Source organism: Lonchura striata, chromosome 5 (assembly GCF_050655825.1).
Source record: "Lonchura striata isolate lonStrDom1 chromosome 5, ASM5065582v1, whole genome shotgun sequence".
Lineage (NCBI taxonomy): Eukaryota > Metazoa > Chordata > Aves > Passeriformes > Estrildidae > Lonchura > Lonchura striata.
The window spans coordinates 42,395,843-42,408,425 of record NC_140707.1 but is presented as its reverse complement, the minus strand read 5'-3'; the positions used below and the strand labels follow the sequence as shown (position 1 = coordinate 42,408,425).

General features: G+C 41.9%; 2 protein-coding genes across 3 annotated transcripts in view; one reads left to right on the top strand and one right to left on the bottom strand.

The window, feature by feature from the left end:
- The window catches only part of AVEN (apoptosis and caspase activation inhibitor), an 83,870-nt gene extending 74,872 nt beyond the window's left edge, over positions 1–8,998 (bottom strand). The window contains exon 1 of one of the 2 annotated variants that reach the window (XM_085580370.1): positions 8,681–8,998. In XM_085580370.1, the coding sequence (XP_085436496.1) occupies positions 8,681–8,983 (303 nt within the window). In that variant the 5' untranslated portion in view covers positions 8,984–8,998. Of the gene's footprint in view, positions 1–7,900; positions 8,165–8,680 lie in introns of those variants that run through there. The other variant, XM_021539239.4, reaches the window with a different exon arrangement.
- The window catches only part of CHRM5 (cholinergic receptor muscarinic 5), a 47,391-nt gene that overhangs the window by 28,702 nt on the left and 6,106 nt on the right, over positions 1–12,583 (top strand). The gene's annotated exons all lie outside the window — the stretch shown is intronic.

Here is a 12,583-nt window from a genome sequence, read left to right as displayed (position 1 = left end):
TCAATAGCAAAAAAATATTTCTCCTTGATTTTTAAAATCTGTTATGGGTAATTCAAATAGATTTATCATGTGACTGTAACCTGGTATAAACAAAGATTCGTCTCTGAAAAGCATCACTGCAGTTGCAGAATACCAGTATGAAGTACCAGAAGAAAAAACTCTAGATCCTGATGAGTTCTTATGTTCAAACCTATTTACAGCTGAACAAAAGAACATGACTCATACCTAGTAACATCTGTAAAAAGCCTAACATTAAACAAGGTTCAAACAATTCTACGCAAACAGAACAAAACTTGTCAAGTGTTAGTGGAAAACTCCACTTCTGTGTATTGCATCTCCATGTTTATTTTGTTTCTATCAGCCTCTTGAGATACTCGGTGTTGCAATGTTGTTTCATGTTTGAACCATCATTATGAAACTGTTTCATAACTATACCAGAGTGGTATAATACCATGGATGTTTTCATATATTTGTCACTGCATTCAATCAAAAAACACCCTTTGTTATTTTTATATCAAATTTGAATGCAACTTACTGCAGACATTTAGAAATCACCACTCCAACCTCTTGACATCCCTTCCTCATTCACCTCCAACCTTTTTTGGAAGAGGGTGGAGGGAGAGATCCTGTGAAATATGTTTTTCTAAACAGCCTTAAAGAAAATGATTCTTTAAATCCAACATGTAGCTTGTGATAGAAGAGAAGAATCATTGTCCAAGGTCCTCAATGCCTCAACGCCACAGTTAAAACCCCAAAATGTTAAAATCTAATTTTATTTTGCTATTGGTCTGGAGCATAATTCTGAAAAGTAAGAGTTACCACAGTATGATGCTCCTGGACCATGAAGCTAACACTGCTGTGAAGAAGTTTTAAAAGTCATTTAGAACTTTCTGAGAGTGCAAACATATCCAAATTACCAACAAGGACTGGGCTGTACCTGCTGGGATGCACTACAATCCCATGATTTTGTGTGTCCATCATATCCTTACACACTACAGTTCACACTAGTGAGCCAACTTAGGTGCACACAGAGCAGTAACTGCAGGAGAACTCTGCATTCAGTGGTGAGATACAGACAGTGTTCAGCCGTCTGGACAGCTGGTAGACAGCTTCAACTGTGACTCCATCAGGAGTGAAACCACACTGAGTCCACTAATATTACACCCAAGTGTAACCCACAAGGCAAATTTGTATCAAAACCCCATCCTTGACAGGAATCACACTAAGAGCCACACCAAAATCACTGAAGGAACTACATTTTTATCACAATTATTTTTTAAAATTTCGTCACTACAAAAATATTTTACTCTGAGACAATAATGCTTTAACATCCTTGCTAACCACTTGGTTGAAGTGGAAGAAATCCTGAGGATGGCATCATTTGCACTTCTGTTGCTTCCATGGGCATGCCATCTTTTGTTACACATTAACAGGAACATAATACAGCAGTGAAGTCAGCAAAGCAGCACAATATGCATAATGCAGTCTGAAACAGGACACGGAAGAAAAAAAAGAAAGGAAAAAAACCCTACAAACCAACTACCAAAACAAATCTAAAAACACCCAACCAAGCCAGCAAAACCCCCTAGTTTGTTAGGCAATTGGAAAACTCAAGGCCTCCCAACAGGTCAGTAAAAGAGCCTAGGAAGAACTGTAGCACAGCATCACCACTCTGTTCCTACACGACAAAGACCCTGGCTATTTCAGAGTTAAGGAGAGAGTACAGTTGCTAATGTAGAATTATCCTCTGGGAAAAGAGAAACAGAAATAGAAACAGGACCTTAAGGCAAGGTTTTTACACACTCCAGCAGATTTATGGTTTTACAACAGTGTATTACAGCATCTACCTGTAAAGGACTTGAAGACTTATTTTCAAAAATCAAACAAAAGAGAAAAACTCAACCCTTTCCCCCCAGACCCCCTACATACACATAATACAGAGGAACTGCATACATGAAGAATAAATGGGAAATACATGAACCACACCACTATGCCTTACCATGGAACACTGAATCACACAGGTTTGAAATCCTGTGATTGTGAAAACCTGTAAGAAATATTCTGCCATACTTTTTTTAACTGAATCAATCATCAGCATTTGTTTGATTATTTTTTAAATACAGTGAAACCTTCTGACTGCTACAAAAGACTGTGCAGCACTATTAGACTGGCTAGAAACTCAAAACAGGGCTCCTGAAACTACCCAGTTTCTTTTGCAAGGAAAGCCAGCAGCAGCACTGCATGGCATCACTTGAATTCATCACTTCTACAAATTTGTTGACTTTTCAGCAGAAATACTTTTCAGCAGAAAAACAAGCTCCTGTATTGTGCTGTCTGGAACCAACCAGTCACCCCAGGAGCACAACAAGATTTTTTACTCAAAATTACAAAGTATGCCCTTCCTACAAATAACTTTTCTTCATAGCTGTGTTTGGAAGACCCAGGGCAAGTCCTAATAACTCACACGCACGTGTGACTTTCACACGTTCTGCTGTACGTTCAGAAAGATAAACCTGAGGTGAGGAGAACATTCCAACCCCATGATGTGCACACGTCCTGACTCCTCACCGAGTAATTCCAGCCCAGCGCCAAGGGGCAGACTGCCTGCACCACCTACTGGTACCTTACAGCCCTGGTTCATCGCCCCAGATGGATGCATGCATGGATGCATGCATTCTTAGACTGCGGAGTTTCAGTTCTTCCCAAAATTCTAAAATCTTCAGTTAAATATGAAGGGAAGTTCTTCTCCAATATTCAAATAATTACCATTTTATATTTCCTCTGAATAAAATCCACACCAATTTACTAGACAATTAAATCTAAATAAGATTATGATTTAAAGCTGTGTTTCAAAAAAATAACCAAATATGCAGCCAGTAAAGTTTCTTCTTTAAGCTAGAAAATATCTGGGACAACTGGTTACCAAAAAGCTATCAAATTACTACCCTAGAGACTTGACAGTAGAAAAGAGGAACAAAAGCATTTAAGCAGATGAGGACAGAAATGCACAGACTCAAGCTCTTTCCAAGGAAGTAACAAAAAAAGAGTCAGACATGAAGTTGATCTGCAGCAATGATATTCACCTGTGTAATGGGATGCTTTCAATACAAATCCCTTGTTATATCAGCAGGAAAGTTTGTAAAATATGTTGAATTAATAACAATAAATATCACTAAGCCATTCCACACTAAACAATTAGGGACTATTTATGAAACTCTGGAGTCCCACTGTAAAAAACAGGTTCCTCTATTGTCTAGAAGCCAAAAAGAATAAATTAAATTTGGATGTATAAAAAGCATTTATGCTTTTACACTGCAAACAGCCTTGAAAAAATAAAAGAAAAATAAATAGGCCTGTGACAAGTGGTTACACAGCAGGTCTACTGAGTAGATTCAGTAACCTTCACCATATATATTTTTCTGTCATGATTCCCATGTACTTGCTAAACAAGCTATCTAATTCTTCAGTCATATATTTTATTCTGAAGGCCCCAATTAAACCTCTTCCTTCTTAATAATGTTTTTCTTCTTGTCCTGCCTAAAATGGATCTCTTTGCAGCAACCTTTCTACTTTATGGAACATTGCTAACCAGGCCTGTCCAAAGTTCCTCTTTGCCAGATTAAAAAAAAAAAAAATGAAATAAATGCATAAATAAAATAAAAAGAGAAAGATCCAGCCTTTCCTCCTCAGTCATATCCTCTTTACATCTTTCTTCATTCCTTCCCACTGAACTTTTCCCAGCTAGTCCCAATTTGCAAAAATATAACTAGTTCTTCTATGTAATGGCATCACTAATTGATACCTTCTCATCCATTAAGCTGACAGTTCTCTTCTATAAAATTGCACCTTAATCAGTCACACACTGCTACAGATATTTCCTATGTAGATGTGGTTGTACTATATCTGACCTTGAATCACACCCAAATGCAGGCTGTTTCTTCCATTTGTTGAGACTGTTCTGTGCTCCACCCTCCTGCCAGTTTAATACTGTCTGCAAACATTAACACTGTATATTTTAATCTTTCCCTGTTGGAATTATTAATAGAAAACTGAACATGAGCAGATACAGAATGAAGCCTTGCAGAATCCCATTTAACAAACACCAGTTTGACACTGAACCATCACAGAAGAGAAACTTCTGAGAAGGGAAGCTCTTCACACCGCATTAGCAATTAAGTACAGCTCACAAATTAATCTAAATAAGTTTTTTCTAGTTACTTTTGAGAACATTAACACAAAATTGTCTCCAAGATCCAGAAATCTATTCTTCTATATACACAATTTCTGTTACAGAGTTCTAAAGGAAATCAAATATATCTATCTGTATTTGTTATTTTGTTACTGTGCCTCTCAACTTCTTTCTGTGGTTGCTTAGATGGTAAACGGTTAGCTCATACTAATTAGGAAAATTTATCTGATACTGACAGCATTAGATGTTCTCTTAGATCACTTCTATATGTGCATGGACTACAAGAATGAAGATATAATAAATAATAAATTAATGTGATGCCATCTTGAAATTAACCACACATGAGAAAGACTGCACTAAAATCCATCTGTTAACATCCACTTGTGAACAATAAAATGTTTACTGCAGCACTGCCCAAAGTCAGGAAAGGAACATTGAAACAGACCTGCCAATTCCAACCGCACTCAAGTAGCGGCATGCATCATATACACACTCAGTGCATCAATGAATGGAAAGTTAAAAGAATACTTCATAAATTGCAAATGTAATAAACCTAAAGGACAAAAGAAAATCTCTTTAAACACCACCACCAACCTCCAAGAAATGTGGTCAAGGGCCACCAAAATAAAACCCAGCATCATATCCACAATTTCAGAAAGTTGTTTCTATTTCAATATACTGTATCTCTTAGAGAGAGCAATTTCAAAATTCTGACAGTACGTAAAACATGAATTCTGAGTTAAACTAAAAGTGGGAAAAAATATTGGACCAATGTCAATTTACTTTAAGCATTATAATGCCACATTTTACTAAAACTGAGTAATTTCAAATGTGTTTTATTTATTTAACATAGCATAGATGAGCTAAAGCAGACTGAAACAATAGAAAATTATTCAAGATGACAGATCTACAATGAAATCTGCCATTTGGTAAACCAGCTGGTCTTAATTAGACATTCATTTTTGAAGGGAGGACACAAAATCTTCAATAATCAAGCCAGTTAAATCAATATGCACTCTAGTTACAAAAAGACATAACAATTGTAAGATCCTTTTTCCCTCTTCAAAAGGAATAAGAACACTTTTTCTCATGGTTTCTAAATCAATTTCAAATTTGAGAGAGGCAGCATCCTGTTTCAAAAGTGGAGCTGGGAATTTACTCGGAGAGCCACCTTCTCAAGAGCTGAAATCATGAAGCTTTCTTCTCTAAGATTCTGATCTGCAGCCAGACCTACCATGCAGGGCATGAATACAAACACAATACCTAACCTCCATCTCCCTTAGCACTAGCTGGGGTGGGGGGGGGGGAAAACTGACCTAGCAATTTCTGGATCTTCCCAGGCTTTGCAAATAACGCAGCTGATCACCCATGTCTAAAACCAAAGAATGACAGGACCCCTGCTGCAGCATGAAGCACACAGTGCCCAGTCTTCTGCAAGTTGAACGTGCCACCACAAAACTTTCTTCTCCCTCTTGTACAGGTCAGAAATAATGTCTTTCTGTAGCTTCAAATGCAAGCTTATGAACCACTAAATTAAAACACCAAAAACACAACATTTTAAGACAGTGCTTTTATGTGAATGCAACTGACTAAGAAATGTTGCTACCAAAATATTATGCAATTTAACGCAAATTTCTACTTTATTAAAAAAAAAAAAAGAAAAAATGCTTTTTTGAGAAGACTCCAGCATCTCAGCACACAGTAAGGAAAGGGAATGTGGTACAAGCATCACACTCCCTGTCTTACTACCTAATTTCCCAGTTTTGCAATTCACACAGCACCACGTCAGAAGATTTGCCCCCTGATGCTGAAAGACAGTAGGATCTTGTCTCACACAAAATACTTACTCTGGCCTAAGCATCCTATCACTCAGGTGGTGCACTCTTGTAATACAAGAGACTGCTGAACACAGAGGACACTAAGGAGCTGGGGGCAACTCTCTGTCAGACAAATGCTGGTTACACTGCTGGAAGGAGGAGGTGCTCTGCTTCAGAAGTGGTGAATTATGAGATTGGCTCAGAGGTAGCACTAAAATTCAACAGCTGCAGGCTGGCACAGCTGCTGATGCTGTGGCTGGATTGCTGGAAGCCAGTCCTATCCAAGCTGCTAAACACAAAATTTGTGGCAGGTGCGCTAAGAGACCATACAGTGCTTAAGGTCAAAACCCTCAAGTGCAGGAAGAACATTACATAATGACCTTTAGCAGAGTTCTTAGAAAATCTTAGCTATTGCTTCACTTTTAAAGTCCCAAATCATAATAGCCTTGGTCAAAAATAAAGTCACTGTGCTAGGCTAAGATGAAGAGCATATCCAAGTCAGTAACAAAGTGACCAATGGCAAAACATATTTTAATGTGTCCCAAAAGAAACATTTTTAATTGCAGGGTTGAATGACTTAGGAAAAAAATCAGTCCAAGATAGAATTTCCCCAGCTAATACAAAGAGGTGCTGAATTTCCCCTGTGTGTTCCTGCAACTTATGAGGGAACACTGTTGCTTTGCATCCAGGATCCAAACCTATCCCCAGACATCAGTATGAATTCAGCAATTTATATTGCTTATATGTGAAAGCACTGACCAGCATTCTAGGTAACTATACCAATCGAGCCGTAACTTGCATCTCCCAAAACAAGAGTGCTATGTGTCTAAATACAATAACAAAATTAATATTTTATATTGTTACACCTACCAGCAAGCATGGGAGTTGTAATACAGATAAAACACTGGGTGGGTTCAATTGAAGCCATGGCATCATAAAAGTCAAAATGAATCTAATCAACATGATGTTGGAATTGGGGCAGCAGCTGGTCCATCTACATTAGGACTCCCAGTGCTGCCAACACCAATTAGCATTAGGTCATCATTGTAATCTCTTTGCCAATCCAGTGACGTTGCAGCAATGCTAACAGAAGCAAAACTATCTGAACGAAGCAGTCAAAGCATTTTTAATGTGAACTCTTTTTAAAGGCACAGTGTTGATCTCATACCATGATGAGTTAGAGTACGCATTTTAATACCTCCACAGGAAACTACCTATGTAGTTGTGGTACATAATGGTATGTCTGTGCTACTTTTAAACTGCTAAAACATTTTATAATGGGTTGATGCACAACTATCAACTTCTATTAATGACAAATGATATCCAGTGAATCACAGATATCCATTATGTAAGGCGTGTTCTGTTACCACGTCTTCACTGTGAGTATCACAGGCTGGAGAAGACACGGGTTCATTTCAACTTCTGATCATACAGCCGTTAAGGCTGACAAAGATTTCCAAGATCGTTCGAGTCCAACCATTAAAACAACTGTACCAAAAATGCTCAACAATTCTTCATCTCTATTTGCAAAGTGAAGAGATATTTTTTCAGACCAATTTTTCAAACAAGACTTTTATCCTTTCAGCGCAAAATTATACACGTATTTCGACAAGAAAAGCCCTGTGCGTAGGCTCAGCTGTCCCAGAGCAGGGAGGGCACAGGGATGCTGCGGCTGCCGAGCCGCCCCGGGCGGTACCGCCGGCAGACCCAACCCACCCCCATAGGCTCGGGCACAGCCGCCAGCGCGGCTCCAGCGCGGCAAGGGGAGGGCAAGGGGAGGAGCAGGGGAGGAGCGGGGAGGGAGGGCTGTGCCCCCAGCCCAGGGGCCGCCCCGGAGCCCGCACGCTCAGCTCCGCCTCCCCCGGGAGCGGGGGCGGGCGCTCCTGCCGCTTACCCGCCGGTGCTGCTGGCCGCCGGGCGCCGGCGCGGCCCCGCGGCCTCGGGGCTCCCGCCTGCCCCGGCCCCCGCCTCCTCGGGGCCCGTAAGCGCCACCTCTTCCCCGGCCCCCGCCTCCTCCGCGCCCGTGGCCGTCCCCGCCGCCTCCTTCCGCCGCCGCGTCGGGCGGGCGCCGCCGGCCGTGCCGGGCGCCCTCCCTGCGGGGCCGGCTGCCGCCCCGCTCCGCCTGCATGGCCGGGCTCGCCTGCCGCGGCCGCGCCGTCCCGCCCACGCCGGAAAGGGCCGCTCGCCGGGCCGGGGAAATGGCGGCGGCGCGGCCTCGGCAGCGCCCCCTGCGGGCGGCCGGCGCGCGGGCAGCCCCTGGCCGCGCCGCGCCCGCGCCTCCCGCGGGGACCAGCGAGCGAGGAAGGCGAAATCGCATCCGCCTGTGTGAATAAAAACAGAAAATAAAAATGTATTTAGTGCTTAGAAAATAGAGCTCAGATAGATGGATTATGGAGTTGTTTCAGCTAGAAAAGACCTCGGATATCATTCAGTCCAACAGTTAACCCTGCAGCGCCACTTCCACCACTAAACCGTGTTCATAAGCCCCACATTTACACATCTTTTAAATGTGTAAATCCAGGGAAGGTGATTATATCGCTTCCCTGCGCAGCCTGTTCTCATGCCTAACGACCCTCTTGGTGAAGAAATTTACCTAATACGCACTGTAAAGGTCCTCAGGTGCAGCTTGTTTCATCTTGTCCCTTGCAACCTGGGAGAAGAGAGCAGTCCTCACCTCACTCCAGCTTCTCTGGGGCTGTTGTAGAGAAGATAAGGTCTCTCTGAGCTGCCTTTTCTCCAGACTAACCAAACACATGTCCCTCAGCTGCTCCTCACAGGACTTGTGCTCCAGACCCTTCCCCGGCTCTGCTGCCCTTCTCTGAACCTGCTCCAGCACCTCAGTGTCTTTGCAGGGACAGAGGGGACACAAGACTTGAGGTGTGGCCACACCAGTGCCAAGTAGAGGGCAGGCACTGACCACTGCCACACTACTGCTGACACCAGGATGCCGTTGGCTTTTTTGGCCACCTGGGCACATGCTGGCTCATGTTCAGCTGCTCTCAACTAGTGCTTCCAGCACCTTTTCCACTAGGCAGCCTTCCAGCCACTCTTGCCCCAAGCTATAGAGCTGCAGGGGATTGTTGTGACCCAAGTGCAGGACCTTTGCTTTCTGTAGCAAATGTGGGAAAAAGCAACTGATCCCAAGTTGAAAGCGTGTTCAGCAGACGCCTGGGCTGCATGAACCACCTGAATTGGCTCTGCAGCTTCTTGAGGAACATGCTCCTCTCAGGACACAGAACGGAGGCACAGGAACAGCTTTGTGCCCTAGTGCTAGGCTGGTTTGTCCTGCCCTTCTTAAACTAAGCAGCCACTCATGCTGTTCTTGGGGAAGTTCTCCCGTTTCCTAAAACCAGCTAACCCAATCCCTCTTGAACACACAGGCTGTCATTTGACAGCACGTTAAAACATCAATCTGGTTTTCAAGGGCTTTTAAACCCAGGAATCATTCCAGCAAAATGTGATCAAACCTCCTATTTTATGAAATAATGGGCTGTGCTGTAGCTGCACAACTACCTGTGTTGTGAACCTGCTCAGTTCCGGGACACAGTGGGCAGCAAATCCGTAAATTAGCTTAGCACAAAAGCAAATCAATAAAGTAACAGGGAGCAGCTTTGGTGAGCACATTGCAAAGACATCCAAGCAATACTCATGCAGCCACCACAGGTCTGACAGACCCAGAATGAGATATAGATAATAAAACCTGGTGAACCCAAGCTGTGCCTGCATCTGTGGTGCAATTAATCTGTGACACGAACAATCTGCCTGCAGATAACTGTAAACTGACTTTATGTACAAATTTAACAACTCACAATAATTAATGCTTACAGATAGATTGAAAAAATATCATTACTACTTGGCAGCACATAACAAATACCATTACAAGTCTCAAGCATGAACATAATGCATTAATAATTATGAGACATAGCAAAGCCATGATACTGTACATATGCATTTTAATTTTATAATTCAGTTTTGATGTCCCTATTATTATCATCATCTCTTATGATAGACAATTAACATATAGCACACAGAAGTCCCACTCACAGGCTCTGTTAGTCTGAGTGATACACAAATAGATGACAAAAGGTAAAGCCACAAAGTGTTAACACAGACCTATGAAACAAAAGAGGATAGAGTATGACGAGATGACAAGAATGGTCAACGTGCCAAGAAGAGATCTTTGTATTCTTGTAAGTCAGCTGTTGTCAACTTTATAAACATCACAGTAAAACAGCCCATTAGGGAGGGAAGGCTTTTCATGACCAAACAGTGTTTTTTATTAATAAATTATTAAGAAATTATGTAGCTTCCATAACATATCATCAGTATTTCTCCAACCCATGACAGTTTAAACCAAGAACATCTGTGTCACAACAACTACAACAACAACAATTCCTGCCTCTGTTGCTCTGAAGTCTGCAATCCACATGGCGTGGTTCGAACAGTCTTTCTTCCTAATTGCTAATGTTAGGGAGAGTAAGTGACCTGAGATGGGGGACACTTGCTATCTATGGCAAAGACAAAGCATTACACATGGCACAGCATCTATACAGTTTCCAGTCTTCCCTCTTCTGAGGCGAGTGCCATTTCTGGCAAAAAAAGGCAGAAAGATGAAACAATCTGCAATTGTTCTACATGGCTGCTCAAACTCGGTGAAAGGCAAATGTAGTTTGTAAAGGTTCATTCGTGTGCCTGATATTCATAGCTGTGCCTTTTTAAGACCATCTCTAGACTTAGCTGATATTATACAAAATCCCAAGGCCAGCGAGTTGTACCGCTGGCCCTTGCCTGTGCTACATTGCAGCCAGGCAGCAGCTACATCTATACCTGGCCTTCTGTCTCTTCAATCCTGGCTCAGATCCTGGTCAGACCTGCTGGCTGGGCTTCCTGGCTTGGTCTCAGACATGCCTTATCACTCCAGACTTGCTGTGCAAGCTCTGGGCTATCACTGTCTCTCACCTTCTCATGAACCAAACGTGCTTCTCCACATCCTGCTGCTTCTTGGTCAGGCCTCAGCTCCCACCCGCTTTGGCATTGTCCTCACCTTCCCTCACTGTCCCCTGACATTGCCATGCTAAACCCACTACCACACTGCCATGCTTGAAAATTGTCACATGGAGCTTTTGAGGCACAGAACAACTTTGTTAACTGTCCACAGAAAAATAAGCATAAGCCATGTGAAATAACAGAAAAACAGATTCCTCTCTCAAGCTCAGTTACCTACCACAGCCATGCAGCTCCTCTAGACACCTTTGTTTCACGTGAAATTAATTCATACCCTTCAAGTTTTTGTAAAGATTTGTAAAGGCAGTGCACCAGCCATCAAGACAGCTCTGACTTGGGGAAATCTTTCCAGAATGCAGAACCAAGATGAAACGTCCTTCTTTGCATAGTACTAATTAGAGCTGCTGTGGCACTTCAGCTATTCTTGGCTGCTAGACTGGCTCTGGAGGCTGGAGAGAGAGAGCCAAGCAAGCACATGCCTATATTAGGATTGTTGCTAATCTGCAAGGTCTATACATGAGTTGGAATCCTGTTGAATTAGGCTCAGTGTATAAGCAGAATATAGATGCAGAAACATTTAAATATAAAATGGGAGATGACAGACACACACAGATGGAGGAGAACAGTTCTGAGAAGTACAATAGGCAGAAGTCTCAGTATATCAGGAAACTTACCATTGTTTCATCACCACAAGAGATCACCACATAAACAGGGTTTGAAAGAGAAACATTATACACTTCTGTAGATATTTAGGAGACCTGGGGGGAAAAATGAAGGAAACAGTAAAAGCAAATAAGAATCACAGAACTATAGAATAATCAAGGTTGGAAGAGGCCTATAAAATTAAATCCAGAACCCAGAACTACCACTGTAATGCCTAAACACTAAACCAGTGCCAGGTCCAGACACCTCTTAAACACCTCTAAGATTGAACGAAGAGGACAACGAAAGAAAATTACATGCTTTTCTGAAAGTTCAACTAGTGGCTGTAAAAATTTCTATTGAGCTGGTGAGAGACAGGACATAACCTCTTGGTACAAAAGACAGATCTAGGAAAGAGATAGCCTGTAAAAGCTTGCAGGAAAAAAAATGACACTTGCCAAGACCAAAGAAAACAATGTTCTGAGAGTTAGGATGAAAGATGAAAGCACAGAGAAGTGGTTTGGATGGATAGGGAGGACCATATAATAGAGATCTGATGTAGAGAGAATCTTAAAGACTTAGAAATGGACTTTAATAGGTGATTTATGTGATAATTTTAGCTGAAGCTATGTCTGCTTTGAAAAAAGAGATCATACCAGTTTTTTACAGGCAAAAACCCCAGCAGAAAAATCTGTTAATAATCTGTCTTTCATTTCTGAATTTAAAAACTGAATACTATTTGACTGTTTCAAAATTTCACTGTTAAGTGAGACTAAGCATGGAATAAGTGATTAGCATCACCTGATGTGATGGAATTAATAAAACCCAGCAAGTATCTTTGAAAGAAATTTTTCCCAATACAGGTCCACTGACACAAGAAATGGCAGTGAGGAATGTAGAGAGCAATGGACGTCAGTGGCATGCATGTATT